At 40.7% G+C, this 24,608-nt stretch overlaps 1 protein-coding gene across 1 annotated transcript in view; it reads right to left on the reverse strand.

The window, feature by feature from the left end:
- Positions 1-1,124: 1,124 nt before the first annotated feature.
- POC5 (POC5 centriolar protein) overlaps positions 1,125-24,608 on the reverse strand; it is a 39,216-nt gene continuing 15,732 nt past the window's right edge. Inside the window, exons 6-13 of the mRNA XM_020804052.3 lie at positions 21,756-21,932; positions 21,085-21,201; positions 20,311-20,490; positions 15,363-15,525; positions 8,773-8,951; positions 8,336-8,449; positions 6,653-6,829; positions 1,125-2,752 (exon numbers count right to left, since the gene is read on the reverse strand). Of these exons, the coding sequence (XP_020659711.3) occupies positions 2,606-2,752; positions 6,653-6,829; positions 8,336-8,449; positions 8,773-8,951; positions 15,363-15,525; positions 20,311-20,490; positions 21,085-21,201; positions 21,756-21,932 (1,254 nt within the window). The 3' untranslated portion in view covers positions 1,125-2,605. The remainder of the gene's footprint in view (positions 2,753-6,652; positions 6,830-8,335; positions 8,450-8,772; positions 8,952-15,362; positions 15,526-20,310; positions 20,491-21,084; positions 21,202-21,755; positions 21,933-24,608) is intronic.

Here is a 24,608-nt window from a genome sequence, read left to right on the forward strand (position 1 = left end):
CTGCAAGACCCATAAGAGCACAGAAACATAACCCCCCACAGCAAGGCATAGCAATCCAGCAACCATTCCTCCAACACAAAAATGCCTTCCTTCCTGAACAAACAGCACATGCACTCAATATTTTAACCACAGGCACAGACACTTTAAAACACTGCAAGACCCCCCCACCTAGCCCTACCCCCCCACCAAGCTGCAAAAAACCCTGTACAGTACATACAGTAAAGTAAAAACATACAGTGTACTCACCCAGAACAGGCAGTCGCTCTGTTTTAAAAAAGAATGTCAAAAAGCAAAAATCAAAAATAGCCCAAAAATAAAAATACAGTCCAGGCAATACCAGGCATTCTGAAGACTGTCTCCCAATCCACTCTAAACACTGGGAAGAGCGAGGAAGCAGACAGGCACCCTCTTCACTGGTCAACCGTTAACTGAAAGTTCAAATTTCGCGCTTTCCCCACCTCCCGCGCATGTTTTTTCAGTTCGTAACTCAAATCTAAGTTTGTAAATCAAGTCAATATTTTCCTATGAGAGTGGTTTGTAAGTCAAAATGTTCGTAACTTAGGCCGTTCATAAGTCAAGGGTTGACTGTAGTAAGGTAACAATGAAATCATCAGCATTTAATGTGGTCAAACATACCAACATATGTCTGTCATTGCAGCGCTACCTCACTTGCCTCAATGAGTGTCTCCTACAGAGCAACTAGGCTAAAGTGGTATCAAGGTTCAAACAGTTATAACAGTCTATAGGAAACATCAAATGGAATAATCAAAGGTTACTTGAAACTAATTCCTCCTTATCTAACACCATGAAAACATTATTTCAGCATCTTACCAGGAAGTAACATCTCCCAATGTGGTACTAACTTCCTTTCATGGGAATGGGGATAGGATCCACCAGGAGTGCAATGATGGCAGTGTTCTCACCATAGTTATATTACAAATCTTAATTTTGTACACCGATTCTATTTTGAAATATTTGTTCAGCTTATGTTTCACAGTAAACTTGCCAGATTTACAGCTGTTGAACTTAAGTTGAACTTGGCTAAAGAAATTTGTACATCTGTAGATCTTGTAATGCTGTTTGCAAAGAAACTGCACACATAAAAGCACCATTTAAATCTCATATAAAATACAAAATGTTTTATTCCTTAGAAAATAACTTGAAAGTATTTTGAAAAGATAAATTAAAAATGCATACAAGATGTGTGTTTTTAAATGTTCACAAGAATATGCGCACTGTTTTCTATGTGGTAAAAGAAATTTCACAATCCAATATAAACTGGGATGGAAATATTATAAACAAAAAAATACAAAGAATTTAATGGAATTGCTCTCCTTTAATAATAAGTACAGGAAAGTGAGTTCACATACATGAAGAATATAGTGCTAAAGTTCGTGAACTGTCTTTGCTGACAGAAGGAAATTAATGCCAACTAGACTTCTAAATCCATTCTGGACCGCCTACACTGAATTTTCACAGGTGCCATTGGAAAGAAAAGTGCTTCCCCTAACTTCTTTGAGGATAAGATGACAAAAAGATCCATATGCCTTACTTGATGTCTGCGCCCAATCCCAACATTTTGAAGTACAGCTCAGTATATTGAATGCACTGGCTATAAAAAATATGCTGGAGGTTTAGGCAGTATGAATGTTTTCTCTGTAGTGTTCAACCTGCTGCATCTGTTTTATGTATCCAAACTATCATCTCATGTTACAGCCAGTCATTCAGCTGGGAGCCTACAAGAGATTCACACCTAAGGGCCCCTTCCAAAGTTAAAAGCCAGAAGGGAATCTGAAGGCTGCAGTTTTTGTACACTATAACTTTCCTTCTTGTAACCCTCCTTCCAATGCTTTAGTGCCCACTATGGGATTACAGGAGCTGGTAAATTCACCCAGCAAAGTGCATTTTGAGCTAAGTTCTAAAATAACGCGGCACTGCAAATCAAATGTGCAGTTATGCCACAGCAAATGGTTCTAGAAAGGCACACATACAAATGTTGTTGGAAGCACGGAACACTGGATTAGGACATAGTTGGGCATAATTACATAGATATGTTGGCACTCATTCTTAGAAATTAGAAATATCTATGTATTTCCAAAGAAAACATACTTCATATTTTATATAGACCAATATCTGCAGTGTTCTTAATTTAAGACTGGTGAAGGTAAATCACAAGGAAAGCAAAATCATTTCTGAATTTCAAGTCTAATTCGTATATCAACAGTTAAGGCTTTATTTCACAATAAGGTAAAGTTACATATGAGTCATTGTTAATTTTGTATAGTAGGAATAATCATGCTTCTTAGAATGTACAAGTAGTTCAAGTTTATCCTTTTTATTAAAAACATTAAATAATCATATTTAATAAAACAGATTAAGAAAATAAGAATTTCAAGTATACGTTATTTGTACAGAACAATATTGGTCCAACTCAGGTGGCTTCCTCTTTATGTCCCAAAACATTTTTACATGTATAATATTACTGAAAGGAATAAACATGATGCATTCTTATATGAATTTCCAAACATAAAGGAGAATTTTGAAGTATAACCTGGAAAATTTTCTCCATGTTTAAGGTAAAGTACAGGCCTTTTCATCTGTAAACTTAGTCAACCACCTTTATTGACTGGATACTACTAGGGGTCTGGGTATGAGTTTTTCCGCTATGTCCTGGAGGTCTCATGCTGACAGCATTAGAAAACTGATGCAAAGTTCGAGGATATTTAGCAGCAGTGGCTTGGGATATAGTGTGCTGAAACATACAAGCAAAATGAAATTATGTTCTGTCTTATTCTAAAAGGCTCCAATAAGTATAGCATTTTATTTAGTTACCTCTCTCTCTCTCTCTCTCTCTCTCTCTCTCTCTCTCTCTCTCTCTCTCTCTCTATCTGTCTATCTATCTATCCTAACTAACTAACTAACTAACTAACTAACTAACTAACTAACTAACATGCCGCCCACACTACCCAAAGGTCTCTGGGCGGCTTACAACATTTAAAAGGATAAAGTACCATAATCCAAAAGCATCAAGAGTTTCCCAGATAACACTTGGAATATTGTTGTAGAAAAATCATGAACCAAAAGAAAAAGTAGTAACAGTTCAACCATCAAACTTAAATATTTACTGCAACATCTTGTTTTTAGGTTGGTTTTTTTTTGCAGACCATTTAAACACAAAGTGTTATGAAATTTGTTTAGACACTGCAGTTAAAGAATGTTAAAGCGTTTTCACAGAATCGCAGAATAAGTTGGATGGTGCCCTTAAGGCCATTGAGACCAAGCCCCGCTCAATGCAGGAATCCAAGTCAAAGCAGAACTGAAAGATGGTTGGTTGTTGTAGGTTTAGAACAGAGTAGAGGGGGTAATTTTTTCTTTTTTACGTACACTGTTTCCTTCCCTTGTTTTACCACTAAAACCTGGATACAGCAACAATTATGACAATAATAATGATATTGAAGACATTGACAAGGGGAAAAAATCACAACCCACTATTTGTACAGTGCCTTCATGTGTTCAATGTGTGTCACCAAGTGGTCCTGCTACTGAAGGAAAGGGGGCAAAATACTCCAAATCTCCAAGAGCTACTAGAGGACTACAACGTACCCTCCCCAATCCAGTAAGAATATAATTGCAAGGGGAAGACCAGCCTTGCAATCAGCAACAATTAATGTGTCCTCCCAGTACCAGAAATAATGGGGCCCCAACTATTAGGTGCCATGGACCTAGAAGCGTAAAGGAAGAAGAGTCAGGCTTCTGCTCAACACCAGAGGAATTAGAGTTGTTTGGCTAGTTGCAGCACTTCTGTCCCAGCAAGGGAAGATCTGTCTGCCGTCTTCTGGATATAAATGCCTGCTTATCACTCACCATGTTGTTCTTGTATGATTAAATAGATTTCCATCTTTACTTTTTCTTCAACCCTCTTGTCTAGAACAGAAGAAAGCTATGCTTTTTAAAGATTTATATTTGCAATAAATTGCTGGAAGGTGATTTTTCCACTCTCCCCCCTCCCATATTGCAGATTTAGGGTACTACAGCTGAGAGAGAGAGAGAGAGAGAGAGAGAGAAAGAGAGTTTTGAGGGAATTATCTATGGCCAGCTATGAAGTTCATAGTAAATGACAGATTGGAACTAGGAGTCTCTATGGCTATAGATTTAATGTGCTCTTCTTTTGCTAATGTGCAAGTCCACTGCAATAACAGTACAAAAAAGTGAATGTTCCAGCAGAAAAAGGAACATATTCATCTTTTGCTGTCTTCTCAGGGAATGAGCCTGGCAGCTTGTCATAAAGAAAGTAGCACAACAGTATTGTCAACTCTGTTCTTACTGCCTTTGATCTGGCCTATCCTTGTCCACTTTAACTCAAAAGCTATACAGAGACTGACAAGGAACACTGCTATCAGAAAGCTGTGGGTGACCTTTGTTGTAACAGTAGTTAAAAAAGAAACTGACAACAGGAGGAACATGCACCCGAGTGGCAACTAGACCCATAAAACTGCTGAAAGAGTAAACAGCAGGATGAAACTGAATGAGAATACATATGAAGGTCAAAAAGGAATTAAGAACTTCTGGCCATTCAGAGTATTCTTTAAGACTATGAGCTAAGGCAACAAAGTCCTTCTGTTTCTCAGAAGTTCTTAGCATCCCCAAAGTTAACACATAGTACCTTATATTAGCTAAAATTCTGTTGCACAGTTATGCAAAAGGTGTAACTTTTGGAAGTGCACTACTGTAAGATAAAACACCACTGTAGGCATTGTCTGTCACAGGCCAAGTCATGTGACTATGCCTATGGAGATTTTTTGGTTAGCTTGCAGCATTTACTTCCAAAAGTTAACTACAACAGGATTTCAGCCACTGTCTCCAAGATAAAAACCAAAACACATTTTTCAATTTGTTAGGCACAATGCAAAGAAACAAGACAAAACCATGTGACACCTTCAATACTATTATATTTTATTGTGAGCTTCTATGGAAAATTACCATGGTGTAAATATAGCTAGGAAAATGTCAGTACAAAAACAAGGAAAACACCTAAAGCAATTGCTTGTACTATTGGTAAATACCTGATACCTAGTAAGTCTCAAGTTACTGCTATTAGTCTCCTCAATCATATTCCAGTGCTCTCTAGTTTTCAGTAGAGACTGGATATAGTTCAGTGAAACAGCCACCAATACACAAGGTTCTCAAACCAGAATGAAAGTATGAGTGAGCTATAGATATACAGTATGGTACAAATCAGGCAGGATGCTCCTTCTTTCTATTTAATATTCAAAGTGCAACATTCTCCTAAGTCTGACCAGTCCTCACTAGACCATGGGGGGGGGGGGGGGGCAAGACCATAGGGAGGGCCAAGGTGTGTATTTTTCCATTTACAAAATGTGTACTACTGGGATGCATTCCTTGGAAGTCCTATGCGTAAAAACCACTGTCTTATTTGGTATATGGCAAGCTCCTTGGTGCAGTGGCTAAACTGCAGTATTGCAGTCAAGTCTCTGCTCATGACTTGAGTTTGATCCAAATGATTCAGTTAGCTGGCTCAAGATTGACTCACCTTTAATTCCTCTGAGGTTGGTAAAATAAGTACCCATCTCACTGGAGAGAAAAGGTGTATCTTGCATAATTATGCCGTAACCCACATAGTATACAAATTGAAAAACAAACATTTGTTATCTCTGTTCTGCTCCTGATGTGATCAAAAATCCATGTCGCTATATGTCTGTTATATTTCATACCTGAACTTTCAAGAGGCTGCCACCAGATCAAAACTTAAGAATATAAGCATGTACACACAATGATACAGTAGGCATTTTCAAATCTTTTTGTCAAAAGTTCCAACACAAAACTAGTAAGAAAAAAAAGGTGAAGAAATACAAATTATTCAAACAGTACATGACTTGTTGGTTGTTGTGGGTTTTTCGTGCTCTTTGGCCGTGTTCTAAAGGTTGTTCTTCCTAACGTTTCGCCAGTCTCTGTGGCCGGCATCTTCAGTGGACAGGAGTCAGAACTCTGTGCTCTGGTGCAGTTTGTATGGATAGTTGAGTATTTATAGCTGTGGGATCAACTTTTCTCCTTTTCAGGAGATGGGTGATTGTGGTGATCAGCATGTTTTATGTTGTGGGTGTATTGTTGTGATAAGCAGGAGAGATTATCTGTCACTGTGATTGATGGTTGTCGTTAACTGGTCTTTTGTGTGCAGTGATCACTGGTCCTTGTAGCTGGGTAGAGTTCATTAACCTTTTGCAGACTGTATTATTCAGTGCTGGGAGCCAAGCTTTGTTGAGTTTTAAACTTTCTTCTTTTTTGTTGAAGCTTTGCTGGTGTTTGTGGATTTCAATGGCTTCCCTGTGCAGTCTAACATAATGATTGCTAGTGTTGTCCAGTACTTAAATATTTTGAAATAGAATTTCATGTCCACCTTGTTTTAGGGCATGTTCATAGCTGATCCCACAGCTATAAATACCCAACTATCCAAACAAACTGCACCAGAGCACAAACAGAGTTCTGACTTCTGTCCTCTGAAGATGCCAGCCACAGAGACTGGTGAAACATTAGGAAGAACAACCTTCAGAACACAGCCAAAGAGCCCAAAAAACCCACAACAACCATCAGATCCCGGCTGTGAAAGCCTTCGAGAATACAGTACATGACTTACTTGATTGACCGGATGGTGTTTTTCCACAACCACAGAATTCATGGGAGGAGAAACGCCCAACACGTCGAGGTTGCTGTAAATCCGATTCTTTGGTACAACATCTGATCGGCCAGTGATTCTAGCAGTGATTGTCCTTCCTGCCTTCTGCTGTGCTGATGTCACAACCCTAGTCATGGGCTAAGAATCAAGCAAAATATGGATTCTAATTACGTATTCTAAAGTCAGCTTCAGTTTACCAACTATGTTTATCTGTTCTAAATATGACTACTCCCTAGCTTAATCTCCAGGATATATGAATAGGTTCCCAAACTTTTTTGCCCCATAGACCACTTGTCGACTTGTTTTCCATAGACCCCCTGCCCCCTGCAAAGCTTTGATACAAGTCTAAACTTGCACCCCTAATTTTTTTTCTGACGTGGACCCCCTGCAAGTCGAAATCGACCCCTGGGGGTCTATATAGACCACTTTGGGAACCTATGTCTGGATCACTAAAGCTTCCTCACCCTGATGGCATGAATACTTACATAGATGTGGTGTTATCTTCCATCTACTCTCTGCAACTATGCTACCTACGAACACAGCCCCACATATGGATTATGGTTTCGCACCATCAACAAATGTTAAAAACAACAATAAACCAATGTGGATGGTATCTTGCAGGCCATAGATTCTGTTCCCATGTAGGCAGGGGATATTAACTGCTGGAATTGCACTGAAGTTTTGCTTTTGAAAACATCTAAGCCAGAAGGGGAACTGGAGGACAAGAATGTGCCTTGAATCCTTTCTATGTCCAGAACAAAGTTTTTCTCTGCCGCTGTTGTTCAAGGCACTTTGCAGCTCTTGTTCCTCCATCTGCTTTGGCATCATTTTTGTGTGCGGAAATGTCTTCTCCAGTGATGCCAACAATTTAGATATCATTCATTATGTAATAAGGAACATCATGGTGTTGTGAGAATGTAAGGAACATCATGAGATATGTAAGGAACATTATAGTGAGTTATGCAAAGAAGATGAGTTGCTTTTAGGGGGAGGATTTCCATGACACTTTGCATTTCTCTGCAACCTATATACGAACCCATAAGCAAGTTCAAACATGTTTATGAGTAATCTGGCTATTCTCACCAGATTACTCATAAACAAGTTCAACCCACTCATAAATTCAAACACAGGTTGCAGAAAAAATATGAAATGTCATAGAAATCTTCCCCTTACTTTACGTAAGGAACATCATTGTGTAGTGTTGCCACATAGCCAGTCAGAATTGAGAATACAATTACATCAATGTCTTTTCCTCAATTTAAAATGGTGTGTGGGATGGAGCCATTGCCAAGGAAACCACAGTGCCCCAGCAAGAGGGACATCACTTCTCTTGGTGGCAGTTTCCCTGTTGGACTAGAGAACAAATGATTATCATGGAGTTAGAGGGCATTCTTCCTGCCAGTGACTGTTTCCACATTTCTAAGTCTCCCAGCAAAAAACAAAAATAAAAAATGCTGGAATACTCACTGAATCCTCTACATATAAGAATGTGGATACATTCTGCAGAATTCCAGCTTATTTCCAAGGGGCTTTCATAGGAAATGTTCCCATAGACATTACTAGATGCGCACGCGCGCACACACACACACACACACACACACAGAGAGAGAGAGAGAGAGAGAGAGATGGGGGGAGGATTGTTACCAATTTTGGAATGGACACAGTGCCTGATCCTGTGGCAGTGCCAGAGCCTATTAATACAACAGCTGAATCTAATCTCGTCTGTGAGGTAATTGCATGACTCTGGTGAGAAGAAAACTGCAAAGCAACAGAAAAAGATGGCAGCATTCAAATGTAAGTTAATTATCAAGTACACATATCACCCATTTCCCAGTCTTAGACATCAAATTTAAGTGTTACCTTGTTCTGCAGAATTAATATCCTAGTACTGCTTGCATAGCATAGTTTCACAGCTCATCCCAACTATTTAAATTAACATTGAGATTACTCTGACAGTCTGTAGGTTTAGAAGCCTCATCTCCCAGTTTCCTCTGCTGTATTTTAATACAGATCTGGGACTGTTCGCTCCTCATCAAGTGAACTTGCTCATGATTGATTATGGTGAACGTTCTGGAACTCACCAGATCTTCTGTGGGAGCAGCACCAGGAGCTGCTGTTGGAGGTGGAGGATGGGGTGGCGGAGGTGGCGGCGAGGAGGAGCTGGATGGTAAAGGCCGATCAAACTGAGATGGAGGGAGTTTCCCTGTAGGGCCACCAGAGCTGGTACTGGGTTCGCCTCTCTTGTCTGACGGATCCACTACTACAAACAAATTAACACAAGAAACATTCAAAATGCTCACATTGAATTGGACTTTTGTATTTAATCAAAAAGGAAAAACAGCTATATGAAGAATGTTAAAAAAAACTACACTGCACAATTTGTGATTCCTTGTTTAGACTTAATAATCTGCGATATTTATTCCCATCAAATTTTAGCCTTGGTCTTGCAACACCACAGCATGAAGGATACACTAATTAGATTATTATACTGTATTGTTTACATAAATGAGGGAATGTTTCCAAATACAGGTAAATCCAGAACTTTAAAAAATCCTAAAAATTAGTCTTAGACAGATATGTACAGCCTACATCAGAGGTCACCAAGCTTTTTAGCCCCGAGGACTGGATGGGGAAGGCGGGGCACCCCCCTGTGCTTGTGCGCATGTGCGAAGGAGCAGGGGCAGTCATGTGGGGGTGCGCTCTCGTGCGCATGCGCAAAGGGCAGCACAGCACTTGTGCAGGCGCTCGGGTCGATGCGCAAAGGGCAGTGTGGCACTGAGGAGGCACTCATGCACATGCACGAGCGCTCACGTGTGCGCAGGCGCAAACAGGCTGTGCGGTGGGAGTGTTGCAGGGGTGGGTGGGGTCTGACTCTGCGGACTGGTCCGGCTCAGGCCATGGACTGGCACCAAGCCGCGGACCGGGGGTTGGGGACCTCTGGCTTACATCATATAGAGGGAATGGGTGGATGGGTAGAGAAGCAGCATATGTGCAAGCCTTGCTCTGTATCTGTTGGTGTCAGATATCTAGTTAGCAGAGGCCCAGTTAGCCTTTTCAAGCATTTTGCTTGGACTATGGAATTCTATTCCCCAATATGAACTTCACTGGGTCCTTCTGCAGCATCTTCTGGCTAGTTGTAAATAATTTTTATTTCCCAAAGCCTTCAGGCTTAGTTTACATTTTAATGTCAACTGTCAATATTGTTGTCACTCTCTTTCTAAGCATCCTCCTATATTGGTCTCTTTTGTACAATGTTGGGAGGAGGTATAAGGAGCCTCCCTGAAGAGTGAATTGCGATTATACCCAGGCATCTCTTGGGCAACAGAGTGCAGGTGTCTAATTCTTATCCAGAAGTGTTGTGCTGTAAACTTGCTAATGAGCAAAATGATGCAACAGTTCTTTTTAGGACCACAACTCCCACTTTCTATTAATACAGAGGGCATCTCTTAATCTAAAGAGGAACTCTTAGCTTCACTTTGCTGCGAACAGAAATGTGACACCAGAAGTGTGACACCAGTCTGAAGAAGTGGACATGTCCACAAAAGCTCACATTAAAATATAGCAGTAAGTCTTTAAGGTACTACAATGATTATGAGTTCTTTATTTTTTGTTTTTGTCTGACATCAATTTATAAATCGCCTAATACACCATTCTTCTTTAAGAAGCCATCTAATATGGAAAACCAAAACACTCTTTTATACTTGGAAAAGTTTACAACAGTGCTAGATGCAGCTGTGCTTCAGACTGCCCAGGGAACTATGATCAATTTGTAACTTCCATTTTGGAATGTTCTCCTGCCTCCATTCCAAGAGGTTGCCAGATCAACTACATCCCAAGTCTTACTCCAGAAACTCATGCCAAATACTTAGATTATCGTTTGCACTTCAAAGAAGATCCTTTTAGTGAACATATAATAAAAGCTGGGAGAAATTTGATCTCAACTTTTACAGAAACAAAAAGAACTCACTGGATAGACATTATAACAGAGCTTGACATGGCAGGAAACAGCTAGAAAGCTTGGAGACTACTAAAAAGGCTGAACAACAATCCAAACAAAAGAACACTGTGTGCAAATATAACCTCCCAATCAAACAGCACACCCTAACTGCTCCTGCCAGGGAAGACCAACCAATAAAAAAATAAAATAAAATATCAAAGAGATATTCAGAGTGAATCCAATGAGTTTTCAATTGCCTTCATATTGGTGGAATTAGAGGAAACCCTAAGAAGATGTAGAAATGGTAAAGTGGCAGGATACAACAATATATGAATCAAGCAAATTAAACATTTTGGGCAAAACACAATGGTTCCTTCAACTCTTTAATAACTGTTGGACAAGCAAACAAATTAAAAATATAGAAGAAAATGAAAGTAATCACTTTACTGAAACTAAACAACCACCAACCGCCCCCCCCCCCAAGCTACAGGCTAATTTCCCTACTATGCTACTTATACAAAGTGTTTGAACAAATGATATTAAATAGTCTAGCCCCTAAAACTGAACCTCTTCTAATTCCAGAAGAGGCAGGCTTTAGATCTAGCAAGAGCTGTACAGCTCAAATCTTAAATTGATCCCAGCATGAATATGATTTTGAAACACAAAACAACGGGAACAGTCAATCTTACAGCAGCATATGATACTGTCCACCATCAACTGCTGCTCAAAAAGATCTATCTTTTTATTAAATGTCATGGACTAACAGAAATGGCTGCTGTTTTACTTCAAAACCCAAGATTCGTTGTTGAATTTCAAGGGAGCCATAGTCACTGAAGAAATCAAAGGAACAGTCTCCCACAGGATAAAATCCTGGCACCAGTATTTTTTAACATTTACATAAATGATCAGCCAAAATCCCTATACTCCAGGAATGTCATCTACGCTGATGATCTTGCCTTGACAGTCCTGAGGGAAATCTTTGAGGTCACTGAACACCAGCTAACGTCTGCATTTTCACTAGAACTAGAGACCTTGTAGGAGATAAAATATACTTGCTCTACCCAAAGCATATGCCTGAATCAACTCTTCTTCTTGAAAAATACCTCCTTCAAAAGCTGCATTTTTCATCCCACATGTAAAAATCAATTCATACTGTACCCAAGAAAATCAACACTTTGGTGAGGGCTGAATTTCTGTTTTTTAAAAAATGGACATGTGCATAAGAGAAACTCCTCCTCAAGTTTAGCCATATGCCTTCCTACAAGTAAGCTTCCTGTTATGGAATGTTACGGATTCCCCCTCCCCCGAGAATTGTTCTTATTCCTTTGCCGATTGTGGCATATGCTCAGAGCAAGCAGGCAAAGTTGCCACATGACTGTCATAATATATGAATGAAACAGCTCAGACATAAGCGTAGAAAGAGGGCACACTCATTTCCCAGTTATCCTTGAACTGGGTTGGCATAGAGCATTCTACAGAACTTGAGTGCCATCCTGTGGTAAATCAGCTACTTCAGATTTTTTTAAAAAAAATAATAATATTTTTTCCAGATATCCAGGCTACACAGAGAGCAATCCTTAAAAAACAAATGACAGATTCTCTCATAAAGGTAGTTAACAGCAACATATGACAGAACAAGAAAAGTAGAAGCTGCCTAATGATACAGGGACAAGAATGGCCTTGGCAACATTCTTCTAATACTATTCAGGGCTCCTGTACATGCTCTGCATCAACCAAATACTACGGGTGGGAGGAACTGGGCTTTCTTCTATTTTGAGAACAGTAGTTAAGATCAGCACCAGGACTGGGCAGACATATTTCTGCACATAAACACATACAGTCTGATTTTCAATTAATCTGGGAAAGCTGATTGCAAAAAAATAAAATAAAAAATAATCATAGTAAACCCTCAAGGAATGTTTGAAACAAAGAGCACTTCTCACTGGCCTTTTACAGATTCAAAATTCCTCCTTCCCCCAGATGTTCTGATTGGCTCCTGACAGCCCTTGCAATGCAATTGGACGAAGAATTTCTCTGGTGCCTTGACAGACAAAAGGTGAAAGGGTGCAGAAATGTTACACAAAAGAGGGAATATGAAAGAAACACAAAACTTTTATACACCCTTCTTTTGTAAACATGATCATTCATGTTTTAGAGGCTGTTTTTCAGCAATCAGCAAAAGAACATGAAATATGTCTTTTGTTCAAACATGAAAGGTCTGTCTCTCATCCACAGCGTTTCAGTGAACACAGGTTTCTTCATTTAACTGGTTTCAGTTCATACCCTGTTTCCCTGAAAATAAGACCTAACCTGAAAACAAGCCCTAATAGGATTTTCCAGGATGCTCATAATATAAGCCCTACCCCCAAAATAAGTCCCAGTCAAGTGAAGCCCCACCCTCCACCATTGTGCAGCAACCAGAAGATGACATGACTGTTTTTGAATAAATGTAGATTTGATGTACTGTACATGGAAAAATAAAACATCCCCTGAAAATAAGCCCTAATGCATTTTTGGAGCAAAAATTAATGTAAGACCCTGTCTTATTTTCAGGGAAACAGGGTAGCAAATGTCTTAATGAAACTGGGTCAGCGCTGGATTTTTGTCTTAATTGTTTAGCTGCCAATAGTACTAAATGAGTATCCTGTTTGCAGTTCTGTTTTCCAACCTTGGGTAAACCAGGTGTTCTTTGACTGCAACTCCCCGAAACTCTGCTCAGCTGGTGATAAAGGCTTCTGGGAACTGCAATCCAAGAAAACCTGTGTTACCCAAGGTTGGGAACAACAGGTTATCCACCTGTAACTGTAGTTCTTCGAGTGGACCTCTGTCACACCCTGGGTGATTAGCGCCTGTGCAGAGCCTCATCGGAAGATTCTAGAGCTTCTGCGGTAGCAATGAACACATTAGAATATGCCCCTCCCCACCCGTATACGTACCTTGGCGCCGTATAAGTATAAGCGTCCCCTTTCAGTTGTGTCAACCACTGCTTAATAGTAAGCAAACAATGGTGTGACAAAGGGGAGGACAGGCGGGATGTGTGAATCACAGAATTCCACTTGAAGAACTACAATTACAGGTGGGTAACCTGTGGATGCTCTTCGTTGGCTGTCTTTATTTGGTGGTATGAGAGATTGTTGGTGTCAAGATCTTGATTGAGAGGCTTCAACAAATATAGAATTTGGAGCTGGTTGTTTCTGGAGGAAAACGGCTCCTGGGTCATGGATTCTATAGAGGTTATCCATCTGCTTAGACACGGTATGGGAGAAAGCTGGTTTTGTCCAGATCTCTGCACAGTACCTATGAGAGATGGTAACGTCAATATGTGCACCAGAGTGGCTGTATTTTTTGAGATCCATATAGATGATCGGCTAATTCTTATGGGAATCATAAGTTGGGCATAGGTCTGGAAATCCTCTGCCAGTGATGGCGGGTTGGTATCAACAATGTCCGACTCTGGAGAGGTAAGTAACACCAATTGAATCTGCGGCCAAGATCCATGGTCAAAGCCATCGAGGTCGTGTCCGGATTCGATGGACTGTCGATTGACTTCAGTGTCAAGAGGCTGAGTCTCGTAGTATTGCCGGAAAAGATGGAGGCGGCATGCCTATGGATATCTGTCAATGTCAAGGATTGTCGACATCAAAAGATGGTGGTTGAGCATCGACAGACCTTGATTAGTAGGGATGGACCTCGGTGTCGAGCTTAGTGTCGTAACAGTCCCAGCGTCGATGACTTGGATTTACGGGAGGACGGGAACTGTGTTGATGTAACGGAATGGAACGAGTGTCCATGGACCAGGATGAATATTGAGGATCGTCAATATCAGAGCCTGTCTCTGCGATGTCAAAACGGAGGTTGCTGACGCAATGGCGTAACAGTAGAATAAATTGACGCTGGCAATGCCAAGTGTGAAGAGTGATTTCCGCCATCTATTGTAGTAGGAAAATATCAGGAGGCTGGGGCTGCAAAAGCCTCATGTGTGGATGAAATCTGCTCAACCATCCGAGGTATTTTCTATACCAAGTGGGGAGCAGGTTGAGGTATAGTCACCTCTCGGTGATGTGGCCGCTTCGACACCGATGATTGTCAAGAGGTAGGCCGACTATTAAATGGTATTATCAAACCGGATAAAACACCTGGTCAACTAGTTAGTGCAGTTTGTCAAGCAGAGCACTGGTCAGGGCAAATGGCAATCCGATGCGCGTGCCAAGCACATTGAGTTGAATCACACGCGATGAAGCGAGCTGTTGAGATTGTTGATGTTGATGGTCCTGGTTAGGGATTGGTGGGCAATCCGAGGGCATCAAATATGGAACAGTGCTGAAAAACCAATGATGGGGGGGATGCTGCAGCCAGAGGCCAAGCGAGGGGAAAGGATAAATCTCTAATGATAAAGAGTTTGATCTAACAGTTTAAAAGAAAAAGATTGATAACAGAAAGGAATCAAGAATAGGCCCTCTTTCTCTTTTACTCACAGAAGCAGAATTTGAGGCTCTCAATGCGGCAGTTGAAAGAAACTGAAAGGGGATGCTTGGCACCAAGGTACTTATACGGGTGTGTTCATTGCTACTGCAGAAGCTGTAGAATTTTCCGATGAGGCTCTGCGCAGGCGCAAATCACCCAGGGTGTGATTCAAAGAGGCCATGAAGAAGAACCACTGTTTTACAGTCATAGTACTTTCTAAACAGTTGCAACAAACACAAAGATTGACATGGCCATCCTCATCATACTAACCATGGTCAAATTTGAACTCTTTGCCCTGAAATATTGTCATTGCTTCCATATTCAGTGCACAGACCCCACGCATGAATGCCTTCTTCATGGCATCTTCATAATCGTGCTTTTTGTTCTGCATTTCTATGATCTCTGCCCTTGCCTCTTCCAGTGCAGCATTCAACTAACAAGGAGATAAAAGAACACTTAATAAAAAGCATTGACCACTTAACATATTTATTTATTTCCAAAGAAAGACTGAGATTGAAAGTGTTCTTCAGGTTACTGGCCACTTTCAGGCAAATATATGCACAACCAACATATACCGTATTTTTCCCAGTATACGACCCCCCAATGTATACGACGACCCCCTAATTTTGACCCTTCCCGGAGGCAGAACAGCAGTCAATGGGCAGCCACGAGGGGTGGCCCAGCACCGCTGCTCCTCCACCTCCATCTCCTACCGCCACCACTGCCCAACCGCCTCCTCCAGTTTGACTGCCGGGGCTCACCTCCAGCTCACGTTGCCGCCTTGTCCCCTGCCTGAAGGCAGCCCACAAGTGGCGCTTGAGGAGGCGATCCGGCGACAGCAGTCAATGGGGAGCAGCGAGGGGCGGCCAAGTGTGGCTGCTCCTTTGTCTCCGTCTCCGCCTTCTGCTGCTTAAGCCACCAAATCACCTCCTCCAGCGCCACTCGTGGGCTCCCTTTGGGCAGGAGACAAGGCGGCAACGTGAACTGGAGGTGAACCCCGGCAATAGCACTGAAGGAGGCGATCGGACAGCAAAGGCAGCAGTCAATGGGCAGCCGCAATAGGCGGCCGAGTGCGGCTGCTCCTTTGTCTCTGCCTCCACCTCCTTCCATGTATAAAACGACCCTCATTTTTTCCTCTATTTTAGGAAAAAGTGTCTTTTTATACACTGAAAAATCCGGTAACTACAATACGGCTCTATTTGGAAACAACAATCAGGGGAGGGATACAATTTACCTCGCTAGGCCAAGCTTTAAGAACCACTTGAAAACACACCTCGGATAGTACAGGAGCAACATGAAGCTGTTCCTCAGTGAGATGAGTTTAGCTGAGTTATGCAGGACAAAGTTTTGAACTGTCACTTGGAGGAATTAGAAGTCAACAGATTAGCTGGTATCTGAGCTGACTGAGAACATTTCAGCATAACAAAATGTGCTCTTCGTTATGAGCACTCATTCTGGTGCGTTTCTACTTCATACGAGATCATGCCCTCCTACCTGTCCACTGCCCCACTTCCAACATCTCTAACCACCCATCCATTCAACTTCTAAATAGCAGTGTACAAGGAAATGTTTAATGCACAGAGACCCAAAGTAGGATACCGTAACCATGGTTCAAACCTACAAATACCAGATTTAATTAGTCCATGTACTAGATGTCTCGCTGGACAAGTGTATTTGGACTGTGAAGTCAAATATCCCATCTCATTCCCACATCGCATGTATGGATAAGACAAGAGTCATATAAATCAACGTAGGGAACGGTCCTAGAATACCTCCACTGAAAATTGTCATTCTATTATTTTCCTCTCCGTATATCCCTCCACCTGTATACTAGGCAAGGGTCCAATATTTCTTTTCTACATTATTTTTACATACCTTCTTGCTATTCACCTTAAAATTTTCTGATAAGGTTTAATTTTACTGTATTTTAATTGCCTATACCATTTGTACATACTCCGTGGAACACTCTTTTACTGTGGGCACATCCCTTTTACAGCCCTTTCATTTTTTTTTCATAATGATTACTTAAATCTCTCTTTCCTTGGCTTTTGACAAATTCCAGCTCATCTAATTAATTCAAATTGCTTTGCAGAAATGATAGGATGTATTGGGAGATGTCTGCAGAGGTAGCACTCCACAGATGTAATAGGATCTACTGGGAGGTGTGTGCAGAGTACAAGAAACAAACACAAAATCTCAACACAGAAAGGCAAATATAAACATCTGTTACTGAGATCTGGCAGAATGAGACTAGTGACTGCAGTGCTATGATTGAAGGGTTTAACTTACTTGAAAAAAAAACAGATTGAACAGCAAGCGCAAAGGAGTATCATTATAAGTAAACAACGTGTACAGCTGTGAGGAGATCCACAAGCTAGAGCAGAAAGTGCTAACGGAGAACATTTGGGTAAAATTGTGACAAGGCAAGAGTGAGGATCTGGACGATGTTGCTCTAGAAGATTACCAAAGATTCAAAGAGGAGAAGTAACTGAAGACATATTATACATATACCTGTTAGAAGCCCAAATCTACCAAGAGGTCTAAGAAACTCCTTACTTGCCTTGCCGACAATTTCATCTTCCAAAAGATGGAAAAAATGACAAAATGGTGAGCTATTCTGGACCTGGTCCTTAGCAACAGGGAAAACTAATCAGTGAGATGAAAGTGGTGGGAACTTCAGTGGCCATGCCCTCTTAGATTTGTTACGATCAGGCAACAGAACATTCAGAATAACATAACATCTACTCAGGACTTTATGAAATCTGATTTCAGCATGTTTAAGGCTGAATCACATGATCAAAAGTTTTCAAGGAGAAGGGAGTGTTCTTAAAAGTGACATACTGGTAACACAACCATAATCAATTCCTAAGAGGAAGAAAAGTGGAAGACATGTAAAGAAACTGGGGTGGCTAAATAAAGAGCTTTCAGATGTACTAAGATTTGAAAGGGTAAACAGAAGATGGAGAGGGGGGTGCATCACGAAGAGAACAAACAAGTAACAAATACTTGTAGAGAGAACCTTTTGAGCCTTAGCCTTCCTAAGGAGCTCAGGCTTACAAGAGACAGTGTGTGGGTTTTTTCCAGTTATGCTTGAAACAAGAGGAAAAACAAGGGAACAATAGCAGGTCTGCTGCTTGAAGAGTGACAGAAAACAAGCAGAACTGCTGAATGCTTATTTTGCCTCTGTCTTATGCAAAAAAGGAAAACAGTGTTCAATTTGGTGCATGGAGACTAAAGCTGGCAGTCCTGTCCATGGTAAGAGGTGACATGGGAACACCTAGGTAAAGGTAAAGGTTCACCTTGACAATTTTTGTCCAGTCGTGTTCGACTCTAGGGGGTGGTGCTCATCCCCGTTTCCAAGCCATAGAGCCAGCGTTTGTCTGAAGACAATCTTCCGTGGTCACATGACCAGTGCGAATTAGACACGGAACACTGTTACCTTCCCACCAAGGTGGTCCCTATTTATCTACTCGCATTTGCATGCTTTCGAACTGCTAGGTTGGCGGGAGCTGGGACAAGCGACGGGCGCTCACTCCGTCACATGGATTCGATCTTACAGCTGAAGATCTATACACCTTACAGCACAGAGTCTTCTGTGGTTTATTTAACCCGCAGCGCCACCACATCCCTGGTATGGGAGGAACACCTAGCTGTTTTAAATGAATTCTTATCTGCAGGAACAGATATGACGGGTGCTAGAGGAATCTCAGATGTAATCTCAGAGTCTCTGTCTACAGCCTGAGGTTTCTTGGAGAATATGTAAGGCCCCTGAAGACCAGAGGTAGGCAAATGTCATTCAGATCTATTCCAATGGGCAAAATGTTGGCTAGGTGATGCTTCTTTTGAGTGGATTTGCAGCTGGTTGATAGATCCTACCCGAAGAAAACTCACCAATGATTCCTTGTCATCTTGGAGAGAACTGAAAAGGGGGGTGCTACACAGTTCTGTTCTGGGCTCAGTGTTGTTCAATATGTTTACAAATGACTTGGATGAGGGGATGCACATCAAAATTGCAGATGATACCAAACTGGGAGAGGGCCGCTAATGCTTCAAAAGACAGAATAAGGATTCAGTATGACTTTAACAGACTAGAAGAGCTGGGCCCAAAGGAACAAAATGAGTTTATATAAGGGAATATGTAGAAGTCTAAATCTGGGCAGGAAAAATCAGGCACAGAAATATAGCAGGGGTAACAGTTGACTTGGCAGTAGTACCTGTGAAAAGGATCTAGAGATTTCAGTAGAACAAATGCTAAACGAGACTCAACTGTCTGACGCAGTAGCAAAAACGAAAAGAAACAAATGCAAAAAACAAAAAAGGGAGTTATAATTTAATTTTAGACCTGCTGAGCTGTAAAGGACTCTATGATCATCAAGTTCAGCCCCTGACATAATAGCACAGTGGAGAATTGAACTCCCAATCTCTGACTCCACAGCCAAATACCTAAGCCACTGAACTACCACCAATTTGCTATTATATTGTGTTGAATGAACTAGGGCGTCCAGCTCAAGGGAAGTAAAAGAACTACCTCTTTCAGCTTTGCTCAAAATGCATCTGGAAAACTGTGCCTATTCCGGCCACCACAACAAAGGATATCGGCAAGCTGGAATGAGTCTAGAGGAGGACTAACAGGCAATAAAAATTCTTGAAACTGAGCCTTATGAAAAAGTGCAGGGTATGTTTAGCCTGGAAAAGAGAAGGCTGTCACATTGAAAATCTTTCGATATTTGAATGGCTGTCACTTTGAAGATGGAGCTAGCTGGATCCAAAATAATGGATCAAATATCAAGAAAAGGGGGTTCCATTAGAAAAAACTTGCTTGAAGGAAGAGTTGTTTGACAATGGAAGGGAAGACCTCAGAATGTGGACAGACATGTGTCAGGGATGCCTTAAGCGGCGGACTGCTCCTTTCATAAAGAATTGGGCTTGATGCATGGGAACCCTTCCAGTTCTACAATTCTATGATTTTATAAAAAAATCCTTAATCACACTAAGTCCATTTTTCAAAAATTAAATACTTTTATGCTTGTGGAAGCCCTAATGAAATCCAAGTGTGCTGACCAATTAATATTTGATGCTAGGCTACCACTGTGTTGCTTGTAAAAACACTTTAACCCTCAAAGTAAACATTCACCAAACAGGACAGATAATACTTCCTACTCTACCAGGAAAAAAATGTCCCTTTAATATATTCAGCAGCAAACAGAAATGTTCTTACCTCCTGAAGTTTAGTTTCATAGTCATTGGATAACTCGACACGTACAGATTCAGCACTTGACTGACAGGCTCTTTCTAATGTATCTTTCCATTTTATATGAATGCGAGAGCGCCAGACCACCCATGCTTTTTTCAACAAAGCCATTTCATAAAGCCGGTCAGCCAGCCTTTTTGTATATACCTGGAATAACATATCAATATATTAGCTCTATATATTCAATAGTTCTCAAAGGAGAGTTCCAGCCTTGTTGTAATTACACTTCACTAGCATCCTTCCAAAACTGTAATGCAAAGAGGTGTGGTGTATCAGGCCATCTATGTAACACATAAAGCTGTTCAGCACGTATAACACATTCAATGCATACAGCCAGTGTCAAACTAACCCCAAGATTTTAATCCACATCAGATATATTAAACTTCATACCACGACCTCTACTTGCCACTCCAAAGAGGCTTGCTATAAACAAACAACAGAATGTACTTATCACTTCCATGAGTATGACTTCAGGGGGATGGGACCCAAACATGAGTTGCTAGTTCAAAACAGCACCTTTGGATCAATCTCACATGTCAAGCTCAGTTAGCTACTTCATGGGGAAGAGCCGGCAGGCTTTCAAACAGCCATACTAAAAACTGTTGAACTGATCAGCTTCTGTGCATATTTCATGTTGGTTTAAATCAAGGATTTTTAAAAATTAAGCAGTTAGGTTTTGAGAAGTTTCTTCGCAGTCTCAATCCTTTGAAATTCAAATTAATCGCAAGTAATCACAGTTACCTCATGTCTGGCTTCTTGTCTCCCTAAAATATGCTGAAGGCGCCACTTTGTGAATTTCTTCATTAGCTCTATCCTATCCTTCTGTTTCTCTATAGCATGTGTCAAATTTGCTATTACCTAAAAAAAGAAAAGAAAATGCAATGATGTCAAGAACTATACAATAATTTACTTTTAATGACCCAATTAAATTAAATTAAATTAAATTAAATTAAATTAAACATGTAGACCACAACTGGAGAATCTTTAGCATGCTAAATACTGGACTACATCTCCCATCCTCCCTGTCTACTGACTATGTAAGTGGTGGAAACTGGAGCTCAACAGGGAGATGGACACAGATTCTCCAATTCTGACAGCTAGGCAACTAATATGTTTCCTAATGTATTCCTGAAATTACCTTTCACAACAGACATTACACTGGACATTTGATTCACATCCCATTCCCTTATGAGGGATAATGTAATGAGGCAAAGGAACACAATGACAGTGGCATAAGTGTATGATAAGAAAAATGTAAGGTAAACAGGAAGTTATCCATACCATTAAATCAGATGCTTGTTCTTCCTTGTATTTATCAAAGTCACTGAAACCGAAATAATTCCTAATGCTAAAGAATAAAGAAATTTTTTGCACCACAGGAATTATGATAATAGATGAGCAGAGCATATTACCTCGTCCTTCCTCCCTATTGAAATTTCATAAGTATGTAGCAGCTCTTTCAAGTTCTCCATTTGATTAGTCAATTGTCTGACATGAGCCGCATGTTTTTCCCTTTCTTGTCTCATTTCTAGTGTGTGATGCTCAATAAAATGAAGCTTCCATTTCCTCAGTTCTGTGAGAACATTGGTCTGGAAAATTAAAGGCACAGACTTAATGAAGAAACATCCCTACCCCACCAAAACACAAAAAGTTTAAGTACAATACACTAAAAGCAGGTTCACAAGTTCCCCAAAGAATTTTTAGTGGATTGTTAGTATTGCCTCATGAGGCAGTGGTTAAACAGCAGTACCATGGTGAAAACTCTGCTCGTGACCTGAGTTTGATCCTGGGCTCAGCCTTCTATCCTTCCAAGGTCGGTAAATTGAGCACCAAGCTTTTTTTTTTGGGGGGGGAGGGAATTGTAAACCACCCAGAGAATGCTTTAAGTATTACGGGGCAGTATCCAAAGGATTTGCCTTTTGCTTTTGCATTAAATGGCATAATAAACTGAGGCAGAAGTACAATATAAAATTCTTCCCCTTTGGAGAAGTGTTTATAGAACTGGATAATAAGCCTGTACATATTCCCAAAGCTTGGAAAAATTATTTTTCTCACAGCAGACCAAGTCTAGTAGCCATGGTCCAAAACTGTTAACTTTTCCAAGTTCTATACATCCTAGCGCCCACACATTGCGCCCTTAACAACATGGCATTTAGGTGGCTGCTTTGTATGAAGGGGGGGGGGGGAGGAGAAAGATCTGGTTGGCTACATCAGTGGCTCTTAACCTTGGGTTAACTCAGGTGTTTTTGGACAGCAACTCCCAGAAGCCTTCACCACCAGCTGTGCTGGCTGGGGTTTCTGGGAGTTGCAGTTCAAAAATACCTGAGTAACCTAAGGTTAAGAACCACTGGGCTACATGATGGCCACAGCTCTCTTGCTAAGAAAAAGAAGGACAGCCCACTTTATTTCTCTTTAAAGGAAGCAAATGAGGTATTCAACCTATTACATTCCACTTTGTATCACAAATTGGCAACACCTGAATTCATTAGTTTCCATAAAATACACACACAGTATTTGGAATTGATCATTTTAAAAACTATGAGCCACTTTACCAGTAAACATAGGGCTGGCCAAGGAAGTATTTTAGCATCTTTAAAATGAAATACGCCCTCTCATATCATCCTCTAGAACTAGGAGGGGGGGAGTATTTCCCAGGGCCCCCTGGGCCATTTCTGCCGTTCCAGAGCTCCTCAGATGACCTTTCACAGCAATTATAAGAAAGAAAAGAACACTGATGTTCCCATTCTTAGAGGTCTCTAGAAGCAGCAGTTTTTGCTTTTAGCCAGAGGGGTTCCCCAGAATTGATTATTCAAAAGAAGAATTGCCATCCATGTACTTCCAGTATTCAGTGTTTTTATTTTCAGTCATTTATGGCGATTTCTAGGAAAGTGGAATGTGAAAGCCAATCAAATATGCCTATCTGAGCCTTGGAACAAGAAAATAAACCCCATACCTTTCCTAATGCTTCTTCTTGTAACTGCTTGCCAGAAAAAATGTCTAACTGTTATTTCTATATAGAAATGTTCTCTAATTGGGCTCTTCTATTGAGAAGAACCTGCTGTGATAACTCTTCCTGTTTGAACTCATGGGACCTATTGGACTCTTCTAAAGAACTAAATGAAATGGACTATTTATTTATTTATTTATTTATTTGATTTATACCCTGGCTATCTGGTCTACTCGACCACTCTAGGCAGCTTCCAGTATAGGATAAAACAATAAAACACAAGAACATTACATAATCATTTGATACAGTTATAATAAAATAGAATGAGAATAAAATAAGAAGGAATAGAAAAGAAATCAGGTATTGACTGGAGGGAAAGCCTGGATGTACAACCATGTTTTTAATTGGGTTTAAAAAGACTAGTCTGTAGGGGCCAGTATCAGAGAGAACATGGTGAAAGTTTTTAATTCTTCTACTGCAGGAGTACCAATGAAACAAGATCGTTCAAACATCAACCTTTTCCAGGGCTTTCTAGCTATATTTTCTCTGCCGTTACCTGAGTTCAAAGTGGGGGCAAGTTTGGTTTATGAGAATTAAAACAGGGTACCAGAGCTGGCCCTACCATTAGGAAGAGTGACAGAGACATTTTAGATAGGCATATGTTGGAAAACAGGGCAGGAGCAAGATATGGGAGACAATAGTGGTGTGTGGATGCAGCTGGCCCTTGTAACCCATGAGCTAGCCTGGTATCCTCAGGTATGGTGGGGGATGCCTTTTCATCTCTTGTGTTTAAGATTCAACTGCCAGTCTGGTGAACTTTTATCCAGGACCTGGGAACAGGCACCATCTTGAGCCAACCCTGCAGAAAAACAGTCCCTACTTCTTTTATGCAGCCTTATCCAAAATACTATATTTACTCCGCCCACACCTAGTGGGACTTGCAGCCTTAGGGTCTGTAACTCTGCATTATGTACAACAAGTTACAGCACCAACAATCCTTTAAAAAACCAAACAGAAAAGCAACCTCAGGAGCTTAGAAACCTAAGGTAGGAAATGGTGAGGAGATTTGCTTTCCAGCATCTGAAACCCCTCATAAGAACAGCTTGGAATGGCTAACGTAAAACACAAAAGCAGCGTGCAGGGAAAGGATAGCTCTCTCTTCAGTCTACCGACACTAATATCAAAAGTATTTAGTTTTGTTTACACACAGAAGGATGCACATAATTGACAATAAGAGTATTATTTCATGTTACAATGTCAAACTGAAACACTGAACAAAGTAACAATGAGGTTAAGTCTTGAAAAACAGGGCAGTCTC

Source organism: Pogona vitticeps, chromosome 2, assembly GCF_051106095.1.
Source record: "Pogona vitticeps strain Pit_001003342236 chromosome 2, PviZW2.1, whole genome shotgun sequence".
NCBI classification, from domain to species: Eukaryota; Metazoa; Chordata; class Lepidosauria; order Squamata; family Agamidae; genus Pogona; species Pogona vitticeps.